The sequence below is a fragment of the Heptranchias perlo genome, chromosome 5 (genome assembly GCF_035084215.1).
Source record: "Heptranchias perlo isolate sHepPer1 chromosome 5, sHepPer1.hap1, whole genome shotgun sequence".
In the NCBI taxonomy this organism is placed as follows: Eukaryota; Metazoa; Chordata; class Chondrichthyes; order Hexanchiformes; family Hexanchidae; genus Heptranchias; species Heptranchias perlo.
The window spans coordinates 127,317,758-127,340,373 of NC_090329.1; the positions used below are offsets into that span (position 1 = coordinate 127,317,758).

Consider the following 22,616-nt stretch of genomic DNA (forward strand, 5'->3'; position numbering starts at 1 on the left):
AATGAGTCGAGGGGTATAGAAATCAAGGTTAAGTAAATGAATATGCTCTTTCAGTCTTCAAAAATGTGGGAAAAATCATAGTTCTGATCAAGGCCAGCTGTGGTGTGAGGAATTTGAAACATTTTACAGCACAAAAGGAGGTCATTCAGCCCATCATATCTCTGTCAGCTCTTTGCTAGAGTAATCCAAAGCTGACCTTACTGTGCTGGATTATATATCCCTGTATAATGAGATATTTATAATTGTCTATAATTTTTTAATTGCTTTTGTAAAACATACTTTATGTTTAAATATTGAAGACTGATATCCTTGGCTGCTATTCATCTCTCACTGCCTCCTATTCCAGTGCAAAACATGCTGGAGACTTCACTAACATTCAATTTCTCACATTGTTTACATATTCAAAACACATCCTTAAAATGTGTGACTGATGGAGGGGTTATCAATTGTCCAGGCTATAAAATGATGAAAGTGATCAAAGTGGCCAGGGAAGTACGCTTTGTTCAGTATGCTTCCCAATGTCTTTTTTTAAAAATTCCATATAATTCTATGCTTTGGCTGCACAGACTTCAAATTGCTGTCCAGATCCCTAGACGCATTCTATATAAATCAGTGAGCAGGGGGATTCCACTAATCTGAATCGTGTCTTGGTGTGGGGCTCGCCAAGATTCAGATGATGGTTAGGAACTGTTACAATTTGCCTTTTACAGTTTGAATGCATTTGAACCCCTTGATTTAGAATGCTGCCTTATAATCACTCCCAGGTCTACATTACTCTGGGTTGCTTTTTTCGTGAAAGTCCTGATAAGAGCAATTATAAGCTGAGTACTACATGGAGATGTGTAATTTTTTTTATTCGTTCATGGGATGTGGGTGTCGCTGGCGAGGCCGGCATTTATTGCCCATCCCTACTTGCCCTTGAGAAGGTGGTGGTGAGCCGCCGCCTTGAACCGCTGCGGTCCGTGTGGTGAAGGTTCTCCCACAGTGCTGTTAAGAAGGGAGTTCCAGGATTTTGATCCAGTGACGCTGAAGGAACGGCGATATATTTCCAAGTCGGGATGGTGTGTGACTTGGAGGGGAACATGCAGGTGGTGGTGTTCCCGTGTGCCTGCTGCCCTTGTCCTTCTAGGTGGTAGAGGTCACGGGTTTGGGAGGTGCTGTTGAAGAAGCCTTGGTGAGTTGCTGCAGTGCATCCTGTGGATGGTACGCACTGCAGCCACGGTGCGCCGGTGGTGGAGGAACTGAATGTTTATGGTGGTGGATGGGGTGCCAATCAAGCGGGCTGCTTTGTCCTGGATGGTGTCAAGCTTCTTGAGTAATGTTGGAGCTGAACTCATCCAGGCAAGTGGAGAGTATTCCATCACACTCCTGACTTGTGCCTTGTAGATGGTGGAAAGGCTTTGGAGAGTCGGGCAGTGAGTCACTCGCCACAGAATACCCAGCCTCTGACCTGCTCTTGTAGCCACAGTATTTATATGGCTGGTCCAGTTGAGTTTCTGGTCAATGGTGACCCCCAGGATGCTGATGGGGGATTCGGCGATGGTAATGCTGTGTAATCTGAATTATTAAAGTACATCATAAATCACTAGTAGAGAGCCACAGAAACTATCTTCATTATACCGACACTCATAATTATTCTGATAAGCCATAAGAAGTTAGTTATATACCATATCATCATATGGTATTCTGATTCACTTTCCTAGCCATAACCCAAGCTTTGCTAATGCACAACTCTCAAAACCAAGATATATTTTTCCGGTGCTTTTTCTATTAGCTTTTCTTCCTCTGCTCCCTCCTACTATTGAGGTGTCCATTTCCACCTCCTTAAACATATAAAAGAGAAGTCACTGACTTGCTGTGGTACAAGTAAACAATGCCAAAACCTTCTGCTACCTGTGTGACCTTGAAGTGTGTGCTGATGGGCTACTCAACTACTGCAGGTGTCATAGCTGCGTATAACCCTGATGCCAATCAGGAACAAGCCATTCTGTTTCTCTCTCCTCACCCACCTCCCCACCCTCCTGGCTCGCACTTGGGTTGGCTGAGGTAACAGTTACTTCAGGTAACTCAGCACCAGGTTAATTTCTTATTCCCCAATTAATAATTCAACTGTTAACTTTCAGTACTTTTTATTTGGAGGATAGGTAATTGAAGGTCACTGTTTCACATGTGAATCATTTGCAGAACTCGTTTCAAAAATGAGTGCTAAACTTGGCCCAAAGTGGTTTGAAAGTTGACAGTTTGACAAACTGATTTATTTTGAAGGAATTGGAATGTTTTAGTTTAAAAATGGACGGTTCTGTTTTTCTGGATGGTATGGCCATGTCGGGTGGTTGGATGTCAAGTCAAACCCAGATTTTTTTCACTCCCTTCTACTCAAGAATTGCTGTTCTCAACTCTAGTTCTCTCTCTTTTTAAATTCCTTCAATGCAGACGTAGTTTTCCTGCACTTCCTGGTTAGTTCTTGTAAACAGCCAACTGGATATTAATACTGTGAACTAGTGTCCTACTATGTTTGTTTGTACTATACTGACTATCATTTTTGTAAAATGGAATCCAGTTTCAGGTTTGAAATGCTCTACATAAATTTTGTCTCAGTAGTGCCAAACTAACCCTGATTCTCACCACTCAGTATTAAAAACTACCATCTTCTGAATCCCCTGCAAACAATCCAATTTTTTTCCTCCACTTTCAGTAGGCTGCCTTCATTTGCCTCTAACGTCATTGAATGAATGCTTTCAGTTTAAGATCTGCAAGAAGATGAACACCTGATTCTGTATCAAAAATCTAATTGTTCGTTCTTTTGACAGTCCCGTTAACACTTTTTTTATTTAGCTGTTGCTTTTAATTCAGGTGATTCAGGTTTAGATACGCAAAGTTCCCAGGTGTTGCAATATCTGTTTCATTTTGTTTTGGTTGGTGTGTATCACAAGCTCAAACCAGCTCCTTCCACTATCTTGGACTGTAGTCACAAATTGACTGAGGTGCCATTTTTGGAACTAAGGGCAGATCACAAGAGATTGAGTGCAACCAGCTTCTTTCCATGATCCACTCAAGTTCCAAAACAACATCTCTACCTGCATTGTTCAGAACGCATCCTGTGGGATGTTTTGAGCAGGTAAGTGGTCAGTTTCTAAGTACTTTCATTTTTAATAAAAGGGGCAGTGAGTCTTTCATTAGATAAATAATTTGGTTGTGGAAATGAGTTGCACCAGCGATTTCTTCCCTGATAGTTGTCCTGGAGGCAGAAAGCTTTATCGCTCCCATTGGTATTCACGAGCAGAGCATGTTGGGTTGTGTGTTGGAAATCACTATTCTTTCCATTGTTTATTGATGCATTAAATAAAGTCTGTGAAAGGTGTCATATGAAGCAACATATCCCCTCCTCTTTGGTGGGAACTGGACTAAGACTGTGTTTATGAAAACCACCTTATGAACAGCTGATGATGCTCTAGATATTTGTATGGCAGCTGACTGGCTTGTTGAACCAAATGGCTTCATCCTATTACAGTACTAAAATTCTCAAATTTACCTTCAAACCACAATGCTGGTAAACCTTTTCATTGGATTTTGTTGGAGTCATTACAAGCAGCAGCTTTGGGGAGTGTTAGCACAGCACGGAAGAAGAAACCACTTCATCTCACCTAGTTTGTACTTAAGTTTTCTCACCAGCATTTCATTCCTCAAGGTAAAGTAAAGTTCTGATTTGTTTTCTTATGTGTATTTTTAAGGATTTTCTTTTACATTTTTAGAAAGAGACGTGGAAAAGTTCGAGCACAGGAGCGGGAATAGTATGTTGCGGCTTTATTCCCATTTTAGTTACCTCTCTCGTGATCTGTGACAATATTAACATCTTTTTTAATTCACATGATCTCTGGGTTGTGGTGATACTAATGTTAAACTTCAATAAGGGTGCTGCTGGTGCCTAATTTTCCTTTGGCATGTACAGTATATGGAATCTGTATCTCTATAAAATAGTAGTGAGTCTCTCAGTGCTTGCTGTATGCTGCCCATGTGAGAAGCTGTAGTTAATTTAAATCTATTAATCTTTCCAAATATACATATGACTTCTACTGAAATACTGTGTGTCCAGACCATTGGGAGATTTTTCTTGTTAATCCCATCTCCTGTCCTGGAAGTGTTAATCTGGAGTATGGTTTTGCACGCTCCAACAATTGCGTATTCTATCTATATAGTGCCTTTAACATAAAGAGCGTCTCAAAGTACTTCGCAGATGGATGTGGGGAAGAAAGACACCAAGCCAGGAAGGGGTTGGTTAGGACCAGCGACTGAAGGTTTGATCCAAGAGTTGGGTTTTGAGTAGGTTTTCAAAGGAGCAGCAGAGATGGAGTGGTTTAGGAAGGAAATTTTAAAGAATGGGACCCAGGCAATTGAAGGCTCTTCCACCAATGGTAGGCGAGGTGGTGCACAATTGGCCACCATCAGAGGAGCGAAACTTGGCGGGGGGGGGGGTTTACGAATATCATGCGAGTGGAGATTGCAGCAATAGGATGGGTCAAGGCCTTGGAGGCATTTAAAGACCACAGTGAGGATTTAAAATTTAATACACTGGGGGGAAAAGGGAGATAATGTAAGTCAGTCAGGATTAAGGTGATGGGTGAGCTGGACTTACTGTGGGACAAGATGCATGTGGCAGAATTTTGCGCGCATTGGAGTTTTTAAAGAGGGTGGCGAAAGGCAGGCCAGCAAAGAACACATTGGATTAATCTAGACGGTGAGTGTTGGCCAGCTGTTTAACCACTGAGTGCCTCGTGGCTGAGCCCAATTGTGCTTTCACCTAACAGCCACGTAAGTTCATGTTCTATCCGGTGGCAGGGGGTGGGGTGAGAGAAAGAGGGGAAATAACTGGATTAGGAGTAATCAGCCGTGGCTGATTTTTGTTTTCCCCTACTTACTCGGGGTTTATTCCTTGTAACAAAACAGTAAAAAAAAAGCCTTGATTACTGTTCAAGCAAAAGTATATATTAGTCTGTTTGAGTCCGTCACTGCTGTGAAGAGTGCAGCAGCTGAACTAGAGGAACTCCGATGGACTTTTGGGATAAATGGACACACAGCTGGAATCCGATGGCATTCAAGGACCTTTGAGAGGAAAGCGAAGTTTAAAAGGCAGCGGTAGCTGGAGAGGATGGATAGATTGAGGATAGGCTTTTCGAGGGAAGAGGTGATCACAAGTTTCGAAAAAGATAAGTGAGCCATTCATTCGCAAGATTGGCAAGCATGGGAACCGGGGTGGAGATCATGGGTGCAGGTGGGGGGATTTTGTTGAAAAGATGAGCTGGGAGAGAGGCGATGGAACAGATTAGAAATACAGTGGGTGGGAGACTGGGGGAATGTCAGGAGCAGTGAGGGAGAGGGGAGGACAATAGTAGCAGGGACTGCTATCAAGTAACAACAGTTTTTGTGCTGTAATTTGGTCAGAGACATCACCAATGTGGAAAATTCTGATGAATTATGGTGGTGATTTATTGAAATGATTGATATTGAAAGTACTTAAATAGTCCTGGCTTTCTTATTTGGTGTACACAGTGAAGCTTCTCACAAGGTGCATTTATTGCATGGCCTCCTCCTGGTATTGAAACAAAATGTTAATTGTTAATCAGCGATGTTCAGTGGGACCTTCCTACAACTTAACCAGTGTGGTGACTCCAGGATGTAGTTGTACATACAGCCGAACACAACAACTCATTCATAACTGGTTGATTTCAGGGGTTATATTTAGCATCCAAGGAACCAACAGTCTATAGCAAGCACTGGTAATCCCTGTAAATACTGAGATAAAAGATTTGAATCATTTGGCGATTGGTGTTTTAATAAGTACATTATTCCAGCAGTAGAACGAGGCAGTCTATTGTTGCGTAACACTAAGTATAAATATCAGTTTTCAGTTGCCCTCTCTGTATTTCAGGCTTCCATGCTGCTGGTTGGAGGTATGCTAGGAGCAGACATTTTGTGTACCATTCCAGCTGTGGCTCAGTGGTAGCATTCTTGCCTTGGAGTCAGAAAGTTGTGGTTTTAAGTCCCACTCCAGAAACTTAAGCGCAAAATCTAGGCTAACACTCCAATGCAGTACCGAGGGAGTGCTGCACTGTCGGAGGTGCCGTATTTCGGATCAGACGTCAAACCAAGGCCCCGCCTGTACGCTCGGGTGGACATATTAGATCCCCTGTCACTTTTCGAAGAAGAGCAGGGAAGTTCTCCCAGTGTCCAGGCCAACATCACTAAAACAGATTATCTGGTTATTATCCCATTGCTGTTTGTGGGACCTTGCTGTGTGCAAATTGGCTGCTGCATTTCCTACATTACAACAGTGACTACATTTTTTTTTAAATGTACTTTCGTGACCTCAGGACGCCCCAAAGCGCTTGACCGCCAATAAAGTACTTTGACGTGTAGTCACTGTTGTGATGTAGGGAAATGCAGCAGCCAGTTTGCACACAGCAAGCTCCCAAAACAGCAATGGGATAAATAACCAGATAAATTGTTTGGTTGAGGGATAAATGTTGGCCAGGTTAAATGGAGAATGCCCCTGTTCCTCTTCAAATAGTGCTGTGGAATCTTTTGCACCCTCCATTTAACATCTCATCCAAAAGACGGCACCTCCAACAGTGCAGCACTCCAGCAGCATTGCACTGAAGCATGTGTTCAAGTGTCTGGAGGTGCTTGGACCCGTGACCTTCTGACTTGGAGGTGGGAATGCTACCACAGAGCCAAAACTTGACTCCTTAAACACTAATTGAACATTCTTGGTCAGAGAAGCCAGCCGAACATTGTTGGCACGGCAAATGGAAATATACTAGTGCAATTAAGGTTGGGAAGGGCAAGGCTGCAATTGAGTAATAGGGCAGTCTGAAAGGAGTTGTGACTGCATCTAGCTTACTATACTTGACCAACAAGGACTTGATGCAGATATTAGTCAAGTCTACAAAAATTGTTAGCATCATTAGGACTCTGTTGGATAAGTGCAGGCAAATTTTCCCAATATTACTAGTTTTGAGAATGCAGGATGTCACTGGTTATTTTGTTGGGATCTCCAACTGAACATCTTTCTATACCCACTGATGGTTTCCAAAGGTCCATGGCTCTGGGAATCTTAACCCCTATCTAACCTCTCTTCTCTTTCCTTCCCTCGCAAGTGGCACGTGCTGTCAGCAGATGAACTACTAGAGATGGTGGTGGTGATTGGCAGCAGTATTCCATGTTAAAGTGGCATTGTCTCGTGTGTTAGCAGGCCTCATGTGCTTGATATCTTAACAGGCCAACGGAGAGGAGACGAAACTGACGTTTTCGTTGCAGTTCATCTTCACATTGAAGTAACGGGGCAATCAAATCTTCACTGCTTCATATTTACTGTGCAAAAGCATTTCAGTACCAAAATGTATGGAATAATCAAAAGAGAGGCTTGCATTATCACTTCTGTCAAACATCGCAAAGAACTTTGCGCACAACAAATTACTTTTGAAGTGCAGTCACTGTAGGCAAACATAGCAGCTGATTTGCACACAGCAATGTCCAACAAACTGCAATGAAGCGAATGACCAGTTAAACCGTTTTTAGCTTTTGGTGGTGGAGGGAGGAATGTTGGCCAGAACACATGTCAAGTGCCCTGTTCCTCTCTGAATTGTTCCCATGGGATCTACTTCTGCGGATGTGTGAAATCAAAACCTTATTTTGAAATTTAAGAATATTGTTTTAAAAAAAAAAGGGAAGCTTTCGGAAATAGGTTGCTATTGATGACGGGTAGGACCTTTTGGGATTCCCTGTGATTTTTAAATGTATATTTTAGCAAATGGTTCTATCTGCATTGTTATTTAACCATTGCATCCTAATGGTTGAGTGCACAGTTGTACTGTTTACACACCAACCTTCTGATTTTCAAGATTTTTTAAAGCTGAAGGTGGCTCAGCAAATCTGTGCTTGTTCAGGTCAATAATAAAAACCTGTTTGGAATTAAAAACTCAGCAGAATTATTTTGGAAGGAACAAATAAATATTAAATAAACACCACGTACAGTTAAAGAAGTTGGCAGGCATCACTGGCTCTGTCCTCGGCTACCTCCCTTCCCATGGAACTTTATTCAGCTGTATGTACATGTCTTGAAGTGCACACTTGTCAAAGCTGCCTATCTGTTCAAAGAGGCAATGAAGCCTGCACCAAATGGGGAAAGTGGTCGTGTGCATCACGCCGGGACTACAGCCTGAGACGTTGGCGGTTGTGTTGAATCTGATTTAGCCCTAATTTTAGAGAACACTTTTTTTCTATGGTGGGAGAGCAGGGGATTATGCCTAAAATCAGAATGGAAAACAGCCAATTTCTGTCTTGTTTAGGACTAGTAAAGTACTAAAGGAATTTGGCAGTTGGCCCCAGTTTGGTCACTTTTAAAAAATATTTTGCATATTTTCTTTAGGTTTGGACCCCTCTCGCAGACCTTCCTCCCTTGACTTGGTCTCCTTGTCATGTAATAGTAATGGTGACTGAGGGGGCAGGTGACCTGCTTCTACATCACTGGTATTGGCACTACAACTCAGTTGGGTGAGGTAGATGAGCCCATCAAAAATGTGTTCTTTTTTGTTTTTTTCTCCCCTCCCAGCCTCCAGCTTTCTCCCTAAAGAGCCTATGTGCACCACCCTTCCCAGTTAGATGGAGATAAAATGACCAGTTTAAACATATTCAGTAATATTAAAACACTTTGCCACCTCTTTCCATACCACCTGGTTTTTAAATTGGGATTAGTGGGCATTAGTGCTACGAGCTTCCGATGCATGACTCTTGTACAGCCAGTGACAACCTCAGATAACATGGTAGATTTCATAAGGGCACTCGGAGAAGGTCTGGTTAGACGTTAAGTCTTAGTAAAAGATGTTTGTATTAAAAAAAATTGTTGGCCATTAACAAAACACCACAACATATTTCTGTTCCCTGAGATAACGTAAGCTAAGCAAGCCAATTAAATAGTGAGAAGGGAAAAGAGTTAGGTGGCAAGGCAAAACAAATTACTTGAGGGCCTGCTGCTCATAGATATTCTGCTTAATGCAATTTGAAGTGCAGTCCCTTTTAAAATGTCAAAGTGCTAAAGTAGAAAGGAGGTCGGCATCATGGAGGCCTGCTGCGCGGTACTTATAATGCCACTTTAGTGTCAATTTACTTGGGATTAGTGGGGTGATTGTGTGCTCTTAATGGCCTATGTAAGAAGCGCTACTCTCTTGTTCTTCAGTGTGGCTTCAGCTCTGCATTCGGAGAACCATGACCGATACGAGCGTCTGACTTCGGTGTCGAGTTCGGTTGACTATGATCAGCGAGACAATGTAAGTAATTTTGCTTTTTTTTTTCTGGAAGCAGATTAACAGGAAAAATACTATCTGTCATTACACGGCATAATTATCATTTCAACAGCAACACCAACTTCCCTTTATATAGCATCTTTAACATAGGAAAACGTCCCACGGTGCTTCACAGCAGCCTGATCAGGCAAAAATTGACACCAAGTCAAAGAAGGAAATATTGGGATGGGTGACTAAAATCTTGGTTAAAGAGGTAGGTTTTAAGGAGCGTCTTAAAGGAAGAGGGAGAGGTGCAGAGGCGGAGAGGATAGGGGAGGGAATTGCAGAGCTTAGGGCCTGGATGGCTGACTGCATGCCTGCCAGAGCCGAGGCCAGAGTTGGAGGGACGCAGACTTCTTGGAGGGTTTTAGGGCTGGAGAAGTTTAGAGATAGGGAGGGACGAGACCATGGAGGGAATTCAACAGGAGGATGAGAATTTTAAAACCAAGATGTTGGTGGACAAAGCCAATTTAGTGTCAGCGAGCACAGGGGTAATGAGAGAGGGGATCTTGGTGCGGGTTGGATACGGTTAGCAGAGTTTTGGATGAGCCCAGGTTTATAGAGTGTGGGAGATGGGAGGTCAGCCAGGTGAACGTTGGAATAGTGGAGTCTGGAAGTAACAAATGCATGGATAAGAGTTTCAGCAGTAGGTAAGCTGAGGTGAGGGCAGATGGAGCTGTGTGTCATCAGCAAACATATGGAACCTAGTGTCATGTCTTCGGATGATGTTGCCGAGGGTGCAGCACGTAGATGAGAAATAGAAGGGGGCCAAGGATAGATCCTTGGGTGACTTTAGAGATAATGGTGTGGGAGTGGGAAAAGAAGCGATTGACTGAGATTCTCTGGCTACAACTGCATAGGTAAGAGTGGAACTAGGCAAGGGCAGTCCCACTCAACTGGACAAGTGTTGGAGGAGGTTAGTGTGGTCAACTGTGTCAAAGGCTGCAGAAAGGATAAGAAGGGATAGTGCACCATGGTCACAGTCACACAGGAAGTCATTTGTAACTTTTTGATAAGGGCTGTTTCATTGATGTGGCAGGGATGGATACATGATTGGAGAGGTTCAAACATGGAGTTGTGGGAAAGATGGGTATGGATTTGGGAGGTGACGATGCGTTCAAGGACTCTGGAGAGGAAATCAGAGGCTGGAGATGAGGCAAGGACAGAGGGGTCATGAGTGGGTTTTTTGAGGAGGAGGTGATGGCAGATTTGAGAAGGAGGGGGATAGTATTTAACTGGAGAGAACCAGTTATAGTATCAGCCAGCAGGGGGACCAGGAAGGGAAGTTGGGTGGTCAGCAGTTTAGTGGGAATATGGTCAAGTTGCAGGAGGTGGGTCTCGTGGACAAGATGAGCTTGGAGAGGGCATGAGGGGAGATGGGAGAGAAACTAGAGAAAGATACTAGGACAGGGGAGAACCTAGCTTGGTGGGCAAGGGAGGGAAGCGGCAGAGGCAGCTGAACAGATGGTTTAAATCTTAGCGACAAAGAAGTCCATCAGCTCCTCTCACTTGGTGGAATGGGCAGGGGAGAGGGGTTTAAGTCATATTTTTCCTCAATTTTCTCCCCAACTCTCCTGAAATCACTGATTCTTTTGCTGGGGTAGTTTCTTGGGCATCAGCAGCCCTCAAGTACCTTGCCTAGATAGCCATTATTCATATAGACTGAGCGTTGGTGGGCTATTTGGCTGTGGAGGGTTAAGCGTCAAAATCGTTCTCATTTTAGCCTGTTGCTCACACAAACACATTTTATGGCAGTTTATCTCTTCTTGCCCTTCCCCTCCTGAAACCAGTCAGTGTTTAACTAGACCAGTTATCGTTAACTCTGTTGTAGAGCTTGTTTGCATTACTATAGAACCGTATGTTGCTATAACAGTAGTTGCCTGATGAGGATGTTGACAAACTTCAGAGTCCCCAGTCTCTGCCCTGCTCTTGTAGCCCTGGTGTTGATCTGGCTGGTCCAGTTAATCTTCTGGTCATTGGTGATCCCCAAGATGTTGATGCTGGGGAAGTTGATGATGTTGGTGTACTGAAGGTCATGGGGGAATGGCTGTGCTTTCTCTTACTGGAGATGGTCATTGCCTGCCATTTACGTGGGACAAATGTTACCTGCCTGGATGTTATGCAGGTCCTGCTGAAGGCTGGGATGGGCTGTTTCATTATCAAAGGAGTTGAACTCTAGCATTGGCAGCAAACAGCCCCAGTCCTGACCTTGTGATGGAGGGAAAGTTATTGATGAAACAGCTGAAGATGGTTGGGCCAAGGACACTCCCTGAGGAACTCTTTACAACAATGTCCTGGGCCTGTGCTGATTGTCCTTTGACATTCATGACCGATTTCCTTTGTCAGGTATAACTCCATGCCACTGTAGGGTATTCACCTTGACCCTCATTAACCTTAGTTTTGCTAGGGCATAATTGGTCTTTTGCTGCCTAGATGTTGACAGCAGCTACTCACATCCAGAATTCATTTCTTATAACAGTGTCTGGATCAAGGCTGTGATGAGTTCGGCGCCTACTGGTTCTGGCAGAACCCAAACTGAGCATTGTTAAGCAGGTTATTTTGAGTAGATGTTGTTCGATGGCACTGTTGATGAATGCTTCCATCACTTTACTGATAGTGCAGTAATTGGCTGGGATAGGACATACCTGAATGGAGCATACCTGGGCAATATTCTACATTGTGGAGTGTCATAGCTGTATGGGAACAGGTTGGTTAAGGGAGCAGCGAGCTCTGGTGCACAAGTCTTCAGCAGTACAGCCAGGATATAATCTTTGAGTGCACTGGACTCAGCAATCACTTAACGTTGTGTGAAGTGAAGCATATTGGGTGGACACTCATCTGTGATGGTGGAGACCATGGGAGGAGTCCAAGTAGAATCACCCACTCAGCACTTTTGGCTGAAGGCCCTTGCAAACGCTTTGGCCTTTGTTTCTGCATTCTTATTGGGCTCCACTATGGTTGAGGATGGTGATGTTCATGAAGTTCCCCCTCCGCCTCAAAGGGGATGCAAGTTTTTTTTTAAATAATTGGGAAGTCAGGATTAAGATAGGAAGTCAAATGAAGCGTTCAGATAAAGGCAGTACGGTTATGAGGCTACTGAAGCACAGTATCAGATTGTCTCAAAACAATCCAATGCCTTTCTGCAACAGAGCAATATATTTGGTTGGTGGGGTTGACATTTGCCAAAAGGAACCTTAATGTTGGGCCCATTTTCTGTAGTTTTAAATATTTTGGCAGTGAATTTTTTTCTCCCCTTTTTTCCCGTTGCAAAAAATGATATTAATGCAAAATGACCAAATAGGAAGGTGTGCTGGTCTATTCAAACTAGTGTCACCTGTTCGTTTTGCATTTACTGTAATTCTAAACCATTAAGCGCAGGTTGCTTTTCCAAGCGTAATAGAGGTGCAGTAATGGGCTCAACGTATCCATTATACAGCCCAAGGACACGACACCTAACTGATGATGAAGCAAAGTCCAGATCCTTTTTATAGATGCTACCGAGGTCTCAAAATGACGTACCATTTCATACTGATGATATATAGTTATTTTTGCAAGTGTACAAAGATTAGTCTGGTGACTGGTATTATGCACATATCTGGTTAATTGTTCTTCATTATTTCGTAGAACGCTCTTTTGGGGAGGAGTTGGTATGGAACAGTGTTTTTTAAATTTACTTTTAATTTGTATTGTACAATTTCCTGTAGTTTTAAATATTTTGATGGTGAATTTTTTTCTCTTTTTCTCTGCCCCTTTCCTCCCCTCCTCCTGAAGTGCCAGTCCTCTCACTACGATTATGGTTCCGTAGATATCAGATGCCATCACCCAAGTGACCATTATTCATGCAAGAAGTTTGATGTGTAAGCAGACTATGCAAATGTGGAGAACATCCCACATCCCACAATTTGGCCCCGACTCTAGATCAAACACGGGATCTTCCTGGTCTTTATGACTCGGAGACGGAGACGGAGACTTCACCACTAAACCATTGAGATACTTGTGAAATTCTAAATCAAGGGAAATGGGGCCATCGGCCAGATGCGAAATGTTGGGTGCTATAATTTCCTCCTCCCGCATAGAATCATAGAAAGGTTAACATCACGGAAGGAGACCATTTGGCCCATCAAGTCCATGCCAGCTCTATGGAAGAGCAATCCAGCTGGTCCCACATGATTTTATTCCCTCTTTATCCTCTTTACTCCTGAAGGTGGTAGAATCCAGTTCCATAGAATCTAACATGCCTCTAGTTTCTCATCCAAGTGGCCAGCCTTCACACAAGGCAGTGACTGTCGGTAGGATATTCAACCAATATGGGTTATTACAATTCAAGTCAACATTCACACACTATTGCTCTTTCCAGTTTGGCGGGGGGAGGTTGTCACTGGATAGCGATAAGGAACAGGGACCCTGACTCTCTGTCCCCCTTCTTAGCCTAGCGATAATAAAGCCACATGCAACAATCCTAACAGAACTACAGCTCACTCGTCAAGATCAGGGATTGAGCCTGCAACCAATCTATATGGCTCAGTACCATAAAGTATGAGCTGCATTTATTCTCTGAACCATTGCAGATATTCTAGTAAATGCATAAGTTCTCCACGACTTGCCTAAAGTCTTCTCTTTTTTTAAAAGGCGCTCAAACAAATACAGGGTGCTGTTTGCAGAACTGTTTTCTCAACTATACAATAGTGCGCCTGTAGTGCTGCTGGGTGTTCTGTTTGAAAGGTCTGTAAGACAGTGTTTAAAACATGACCTGACCATGCAAATTAAAGACTACTGTAAAACCACACCCTCATTACAGGCTCTGCAAAGATTCAGACAGCAAATGATCAATGCCATTTGGATAGCTTGTGATTGGGATGGGGCGAGATGCTAAAGTCATGTCCCGTTATCTTCAAATCTAACTTTTTAATCCTGTACAGCAAGAGCACCTGTCTAGTGGGCTGCATAGGTGTGTATCGTGAAGCCTTGGGTGTTTTTAAAGTTTAAGTGCGTGCTCCCATTAATCTATACACATCTTTAAGTTGTTGATACTAATGGATCTTGGTGCTCTGATTTAGAATTTATCCACCAATGAGATAGCAGCGTTAAGAACAACACTTCCCAAATCTCACGGCTCACAAAATTCAAATAGGGCAAACGTGTGAGTAAGAAATATAAGTGCCAACTGAACTCAGTTGCCTGGGCTTTGTGGGCTGGATTGCTAGGACTCAGGAGGGGGCATGTTACCCATGAGCTGCAGTTTGGACAATCCCTGCTGTACAGTAACCAATTTACAGGAAATACAGGATGTAATTTTCTACGGTAATTAGCAGATTGTGTCCCAGTAGGAGGGAGGACAGGAGATATACAGTCTGTAATTCAAAACTGCCACCAGTCCAGCCTCACTGCATCAGGTTCCAGTGCAGTTTGTTAGGAAGGTTTAAACAGCAGGAAATAACATTGAATAGATAATGTGGGTGTTTTTTCACCCCATCTTACTGTGATCTGACACTAGCCTGAGGGCTTTTTAAATAAATACATTTTGAACTTCTCAAAAGTTTGCACTACAAGGTAGATGCACAGGAAGGAGGCCGTTGACCCATCTTAGCTCATCTATCCAAAAAATAAGCAATCTTAGCCCCCACACCACACCATACAGTCTTTTGAATGAATCTAGGATTTTTGCCTCCTTTACTCTACCCAGAAAACCATGTTGATCTGTGTGTGAAGTTGGTTCTTTCTGACATCTTTCCTAAATTGTCCTTTTCATCAAATTTAGCCCATGCTCCCTTGTTCGATAATATTCTGGTTTACCTTGAAATAGTGCTGTGGATTTACCATGTTTGTGCTGTTTACTTGTTTACTGGTACCTTCTTTACTCCCATAAGGTCCCTTTTCGGCCACCTTTTAAAGCTAAAGTTCTCTACAGGTGCACTATAGTACGGTTTTTCCTTTAAACCAATTGTGTAGCAGCAGGGATTGGCCTTTTTAACTCTACTGTATACCTTATCCATAGCCATTACTGTTTCTCTTCTGTCTTGTTAAACCAAAACTAAACACTGCATTCTAGGTGTGGTCTGGTCAGAAAATTGTAGCGTTTTAGCGTGGTATCTTCTGACTGAACTGATCTAGTAATTTAACATTCTGTTCACTTTGCTCCACAATGCTTTGATCTGTTGGGTGCCAAATCTACTTCCCTCACCACCAAATTCCTTTTCATTTTACCTTTAGCTGTATCTACACCATCCATAGTATACTTATGATGCCGCTCTGTAGTGAATTTCATCTGCCAGTGCTACCAAAATGACCAATTGCAAATCTTGCCTTAATTCCTTTTTTAGGTCCTTGGCTGCTTCCTCCAACTCTGCCATCCATTCCCTAAAGTTGAATATCACTTGTCAATTTGACTAATTTACATTGGGTTTCTGAATCTAAGTCCTTAATTAAGATTAGGATTGAGAAGGGTTCTAGCACCAATCCTTGTGACACGCTGCTCAGTTCTTCTCTGTCCCTGTGGCATCCCTCTAACAAAGTGCCTACTGCTTTCTTCAACAAATTCCTTATCCCCAGACCCTGGTTTACCTTTTAATTACATTGCTTTTATTTTCGGTAGCAACCTTTCACGAGCTTCACCACAGGCTTTTTGAAATCCTTAAATGCACCATGTCTTGCGGTTTTCTATTATCCACTTTGGCTGTCACGTCCTCTGAAAAGTCAGAGGCTGCACGGACAGGATCATCCACATCTCAATTCATGTTGGCTGATAATTTACTATTGTAAACAATTTTACAACACCAAGTTATAGTCCAACGATTTTATTTGAAATCTACAAGCTTTCGGAGGCTTCCTCCTTCCTCAGGTAAATCACATTTAGTAAACTTGGTGTTGTAAAATTGTTTACAATTGTCAACCCCAGTCCATCACCGGCATCTCCACATGATAATTTACTAGATTATTCTCATACAGGTAGTCCTCAAGTTTGGTCTTGATTGATTCCATTATTTTGCCAGGTACTGACCTAAAACTGATGAGTCTCTAGTCCATATAAAATTTGTTCCATTTCTTGAGTACAGGTACTATGTTAACTTGTTTCTAATCTAATGCGACCTTCCAACGTTTGATTATTGCCAGCACTTCACAGATTTCATCCCTTGTCTGTCTTGGTATCCTGGGATAGATACCGTCAGTCTATGGGGTTTTGTTCCTTTTGAGCCTTTTTAAGTCTGTTTTTGATGTCAAAGTCCATAAAATCCACAGAGACCTGCCCTGCATTAACATAAGTAATCTATGCAGTCTTCTAATGTGCTGTGCAGATGTTGTCCAATTACTACATAAATGCCCTTAATTAGAAATTTCCTTGGGCACAGCACATGGAAACTAGATAGGAATTAGGTGGGTGTTTGGAGAGCTGCCAAAGGGCAATGGGTTTAATGTCTGTATTTCGTGATACAGCAAACCAGAGATTCCATCTTTCCAATCATCCAATTTAGAATACTATCACAATCCTGTGTAGCACTCTGTTGTTTTCATATGAAAACTAACTGTTATTGTTTTTCTAGAATCATCCAGCACAGAAGGAGGCCATTCCTGTGCCAGCTTTTTGAAAGAGCTATCCAATTAGTCACACCTCTTCCCCTGCCCCCCCCCCCCTGCTGTTTCCCCATAGCCCTGCAATTTTTTTTCTTTTTCAAGGATATATCCAATTCCCTTTCAAAAGTTACAAGTTTTGAGAGGACTGATATTGGAAGGAAAAAGACTGATGCTTTGTCCGGACCAGTCCTGTAGATTGTTCTTGGCAAACCTGACTAGGCCAAGTCCTGCCGCGAGGAACCTTTATGTTGACTTGTTACTGATGTGACTAGCAGGGCCAGCGCTGCACTCGCTATCCTCCACCACTGCTTTTTTCCTGTGATTTCCTGCACGGTGAACTCCTGGTTTCAATTTTGTCATCGTTGGCAGCTGCAGAACGAAGGCTGGGAGCTTCCCCACGGAGAGGGGAAGATAGAGTTCAGTTCATTAAATTGTTAAATGAGAAAGCCACCACTTGTTTTTAAAAGTCATACTGATGTCCCATGACCTGTGGTCATGCCAGTCACTCTCATTTGTAACTGTAATTCCTTTATTGTACAGACTTATGATACAAGTAGAATTGCCTGTAAGAAATGATGAGATCTAGCAAGAAATTCAGCCTAGTTTGTGTGTTTGGCAAACAGGTTAATTTCTGCACCTTGTCACTGAACCACAGGCAGTTCAGTATGCACATAGGAATTGCTAGAAGAAAGAAGACCAAGGTCCACCTAGTTCACCTTTTACCACCCTGGTAGTCGCACGATACAATGATAGAGGTTTTTGACTTATCATAGCAATCAATCTCTATCAATTATCTGCAGCAGACCCAGATATGAAGCGAGGAAAACCCCCAGTGGTGGAGAGCTTTGGGAACCATAGGTCCAAAGTCACCTGCTCCTCCCAAGCCTATTACACTTACCACACATCATGTGCCAAATTACATACTGTCTCCTAAAATATTATTTTCTGAAAGAATTCTTCCTAATTTGAATGAATCAATGCTAACTGCTTCCACCGTCTCCCTGTTCCATAGATTGACCACTCGCCCACTGAAACACTGTTTCCACAGATTAGTTTTGAATATGCCCCCGCCCCCCCCTCCATGCGCAGGCCACGTCCTCTGATACTACTGTTCTGGATAAGGTAAAAACGCTTGTTATGGTCTACATTATCTATTTTCCACAGGAAACAGCGTAGAGTAGACAAATCCTGATTTTTTTTTTCTAAATAGATTTTCCTCTTAATTTGAAGAAAAGCATTGCTATGGCACAGCATATCAGAACATCACTTGTGAGTTTAGGGAGGTTGGTCGAGCTGCCTGAGTTCCTCTACTCAATTGTTGGACTGTTGCACCTTGTTACCCTCCCCTGAGCAGCTGGTTCAGAGTGCTGGACATGGAGCAAATCGGCTGCCTGCCTGTTTTATCCGCAGTCTCTGCACAGCCCAAAGAAACTGCTTTTCAAATAGTGTCATGTGATCTTTAATGCCTGCTCAAATCAGCAGAATGGGCCGATCGAGCCTCTGCTTAATATCTCATCCAAATGATAGGTGTCCAACATGCATCACTCCTTCTGCACTGCACTAGCATATCAGCCTAGATTATATGCTCAAGCCCTGGAGTGGGACTTGAACCTACACCCTTCTGATTTGAGAGTCCTACTAACTGAGCCAAGCTGACTCACTTGGGATTTTCAGCACCACATCTCAACTTCTGGGTTGTGTACCTGTCATGTAACCTGTTTGTAATATATTAACTTGTCTCTCAATCTTGTTAAAATAGCTGATTTCATTTGGTGTTGGCCTGTTCATGGTGGATGATCTGACAGCCCAAACTAACAGAAAAATTAATATAGTAGGTGCATAGCAAATGAACACCAGGTATGTTGCCAGAAGGTAATATAATAGCAGATTATCGCAACTTTTTAAGCTGTACAAACCAAGCCCTCATCGCATTGGATGTCATGGAGAAAAATGTGGCACCAATTAACCAGCAGCAGTCAGTAAGAGAGTATGTGGAGCTTGAGGTCAGGGTAACTGCTACCACAGAGGAGCTTGTAAGAATTACCAGAAGGTTAAGCTGAGATTCATATCAGCATGACGTTCCCTGACTTGACCATTTTTTAACTTGCCTGCGTGTGCCCTCGCTCACGTGCCCTTGTTATTTCGTGCCTGTGTGCTCGCTCTTTCTCACTCTCTCGCACTTCCACCCATTGCTAGAGCTGGTGTTGCATGCCCTCTACTGGATATGTAATGACATGAAAGTCTGGGTTTCCTTGGAAAGCCATCTCGTTGAGACTGACTGAAACTTTATTGCCTGTGGTGCTGTGATCTCCTGGTGGAAGCTATGAAGGAGAAATTATAATGGGGAACAAGGAAATGGCAGAGACATTAAATATTTTGTATCAGTCTTCACAGTAGAAGACACAAACAACATACCGGAAATAGCAGGGAACTAAGGGTCCAATGAGAGCGAGGAACTTAAAGCAATTATTAGTGAAGAAAAAGTACTAAAGAAATTAATGGGATTAAAAGCTGACAGATCCCCTGGACCTGATGGCCTACATCCTAGGGTTCTAAAAGAGGTGGCTAGAGATGGTGGATGTATTGGTGGTGGTCTTCCAGAATTCAGTAGATTCTAGAGATAGATTCCCCATAGTTTGGAAGGTAGCAAATGTAACCCTGCTGTTCAAGAAAGGAGGGAGAGAGAAAACAGGCCAGTTAGCCTGATATCAGTAGTAGAGAAAATGCTAGAATCTACTATTAATGACATAGTAACAGAGCACTTAGAAAATCATAATATGATTAGGCAGAGTCAACAATGTTTTATGAAAGGGAAATTGTGTTTGACAACTATTAAATTTTTTTGAGGGTGTAGCTAGCAAGGTAGATAAGGGGGAACTAGTGGGTGACGTATATTTGGATTTTCAAAAGGCATTTGATAAGGTGCTACACAAGATTAGGGATCATGGGATTGGGGGTAATATATTAGCATGGATTGAGGATTGGTTAACGGACAGAAAACAGAGTAGGAATAAACATGTCATTTTTGGGTTGGCAGGTTGTAACTCGTGGGGTGCCGCAAGGATCAGTGTTTGGGCCTCAGCTATTTACAATCTACATCAATGACCTAGATGAAGGGACCGAGTGTAATTTATCCAAGTTTGCTGATGATACAAAGCTCGGTGGGAAAGTAAGCTGTGAGGAGGATGCAAAGAGTCTGCAAAGGGATATAGACAGGTTAAGTGAGTGGGCAGATGAAGTATAATGTGGGGAAATGTGAAATTGCCACTTTGGTAGGAAGAACAGAAAAGCAGAATATTTTTTAAAAGGTGAGACACTAAGAAATGTTGGTGTTCAGAGAGATTTGGGTGTCTTGTACACGAATCACAGAAAGTTAACATGCAGGTACAGCAAGCAATTAGGAAGGCAAATGGTATGTTAGCCTTTATTGCAAGCGGTTTGGCGTATAAGAGAAAGGAAGTCTTGCTGCAATTTTCTAGGGCTCTGGTGAGACCGCACTTGGAGTACTGTGTACAGTTTTCGTCTCCGTACCTAAGGAAGGATATACTTAAAGGGGGTGCAATGAAGGTTTACTAGGTTGATTCCTGGGATGAGGGTTGTCCTATGAGGAGAGATTGAGTAGAATGGACCTATATTCTCTGGAGTTTAGAAGAATGAGAAGTGATCTCATTGAAACATATAAAATTCTTAGAGGGCTTGACAGGATAGATGCTGAGAGGTTGTTTCCCCTGGCTGGAGAGTCTAGAATTAGGGGATATAGTCTCAAGATAAGTGGTCGGCCATTTAGGACCGCAACGAGGAAAGATTTCTTCATTGAGTGTTATCTTTGGAATTCTCTGCCCCAGAGGACTGTGGATGCTCAGTCGTTGAGTACATTCAAGACTGAGATCAATAGATCTTTGCGTACTATGGGAATCAAGGGATATGGGGATAGGGCAGGAAAATGGTGCTAAGGTAGAAGATCAGCCATGATATTGAATGGCGGATCAGGCTCGAGGGACTGTATGGCCTATTCCTGTATTGAATGATGAGTACTCAAATGTTTGTGGAGTGTGAGTGGGGAAGAAAGAGAGCAGGAAACCATTTCTGATCATCTATATCAGGCAGGTTAAAATAATATAGCTGTTCTGAAAACAGCGTAAGAAGTTTTTGTTTTTCTGGTTCTATTGGGTGGCGTTAGCTAAGTACATTACTTCAGAATAGCTGCAGCTTTGAATGTGACTCTGGTACTTCTCTGTACCAGTGTGCTGTGGTTTTCAGGTGGCAGGATCCTGGCCACGTCTTTATTTTTGCGGAAGGGGGCAGAGAGGATAAATGGAGATGAATTAAGCTGAAAAAGTGTGGGTGTATTCCTTCTTCCCCACCCCACAGGTGGGGAAAATTGAAGAGATGGTAAACACAGGCTACCTTAGCCCTCGTGGTATTGGTAGCAACTGAGGAGCAGTTTCCTACATTACAATAGTGACTACACTTCAAAAGTATTTGGCTGTAAAGTTCTTTGGGAGGTCATGAAAGGCACTGTATAAATGCAAGTCTTTTTTCTTTCCATTGTCAGAAAATGGGATGGAGGAGAAACTAAGCAGAGTAGTGTATCTGTCCCCCTTTTAAGATCACACGGTCAAATTAGGTAAACGGAAACTCTTACCTCAGGCTAATTGCTCGATGAGGGAACTGGATGGATTAGAAAGTGTTTTAAGTTGCTGGCTCCTGGTGAGCAGGATGCAGTAACATGCAGAGCTGCAGTTTATCTGAAGTCATGTACAGTGTCACTATCATCCAATAGAACCAGCTTTCTTTTTTTAAAAAAAAGATTATTTAACATCTGTAGCAGTGTGGCGTGTTGAGTGTTACAAAGTGCCTGCAAAATTAACCAGTGTTGACTGTTTATTTCCAGTGCTCGTCCCAAAAACGATAATGGGACCATCATGGAAGGGAAACTGTAGAACAGCCTGGCTGTTCCCAGGTCACTGGAATCCATGGTCATGTTAAAGATTGTAAAAAGGCAATTAGCAACATGGCAGAAAAACTGCACAATCCTTGACACTACCTTTTTTTAAAAAAACAATTAAACCCTATCCATCCATTGAATTTCTTCTTCACTCCTTGCCTCACTTCTAAAAGAACAAATGCATAGTCTGCTATGCGCAAGGAATAAAAATGTTTGAGATTGCCTTGACATGTCTGTTACAAACGTGCCTTTCCAATGCTCGGTTAAAGCTCACCTCGTGAGCAGGTGACTGCTGTACGCTTGCATTAAACTGTGAATTCTCCTCATCTGGGATTGAATTTATTTTTTGCTGCCAATTCCACTGAAAGGGAATGTTAGAGAGGTTTTTTTATCATCTGCAAATTGACAATTATCTGCTGAGGTAACATCTCACTCAACAATTATACTTCTAATATATTTATAAAAGACTTTACTGTTCCTTTTGATGTTTTTTGAAACTCCTTGTACTCCCTCTTGGCTTTCATTATCCCACTCAACCTCTTCTCCCATTCTCCTTTCATTTTTTCATCATTATTCTTGTAGTCCTCATAGGCTCTCCTTCAATTTTAATTGGTTTCTAACCTCTTAATTTATCCACGACATCCTAAAACTACGAGTAGTTTCCTTTTTTTAAAACATATTATTCTGTACCTTTTGTAATCTAATTTTTTAAAACACCCAACTCTTGCTCTAGCTTTCTCCTTCTAGCTCACCCCTCATCT

At 42.5% G+C, this 22,616-nt stretch overlaps 1 protein-coding gene across 4 annotated transcripts in view; it reads left to right on the forward strand.

Moving 5' to 3' along the window:
* LOC137322096 (CSC1-like protein 2) overlaps positions 1-22,616 on the forward strand; it is a 187,698-nt gene that overhangs the window by 98,042 nt on the left and 67,040 nt on the right. For 3 of the 4 annotated variants that reach the window (XM_067985179.1, XM_067985182.1, XM_067985180.1), the window contains exons 4-5: positions 3,753-3,791; positions 9,233-9,323. In XM_067985179.1, coding sequence (XP_067841280.1) covers positions 3,753-3,791; positions 9,233-9,323 — 130 coding nt within the window. The remainder of the gene's footprint in view (positions 1-3,752; positions 3,792-9,232; positions 9,324-22,616) is intronic. The other variant, XM_067985181.1, reaches the window with a different exon arrangement.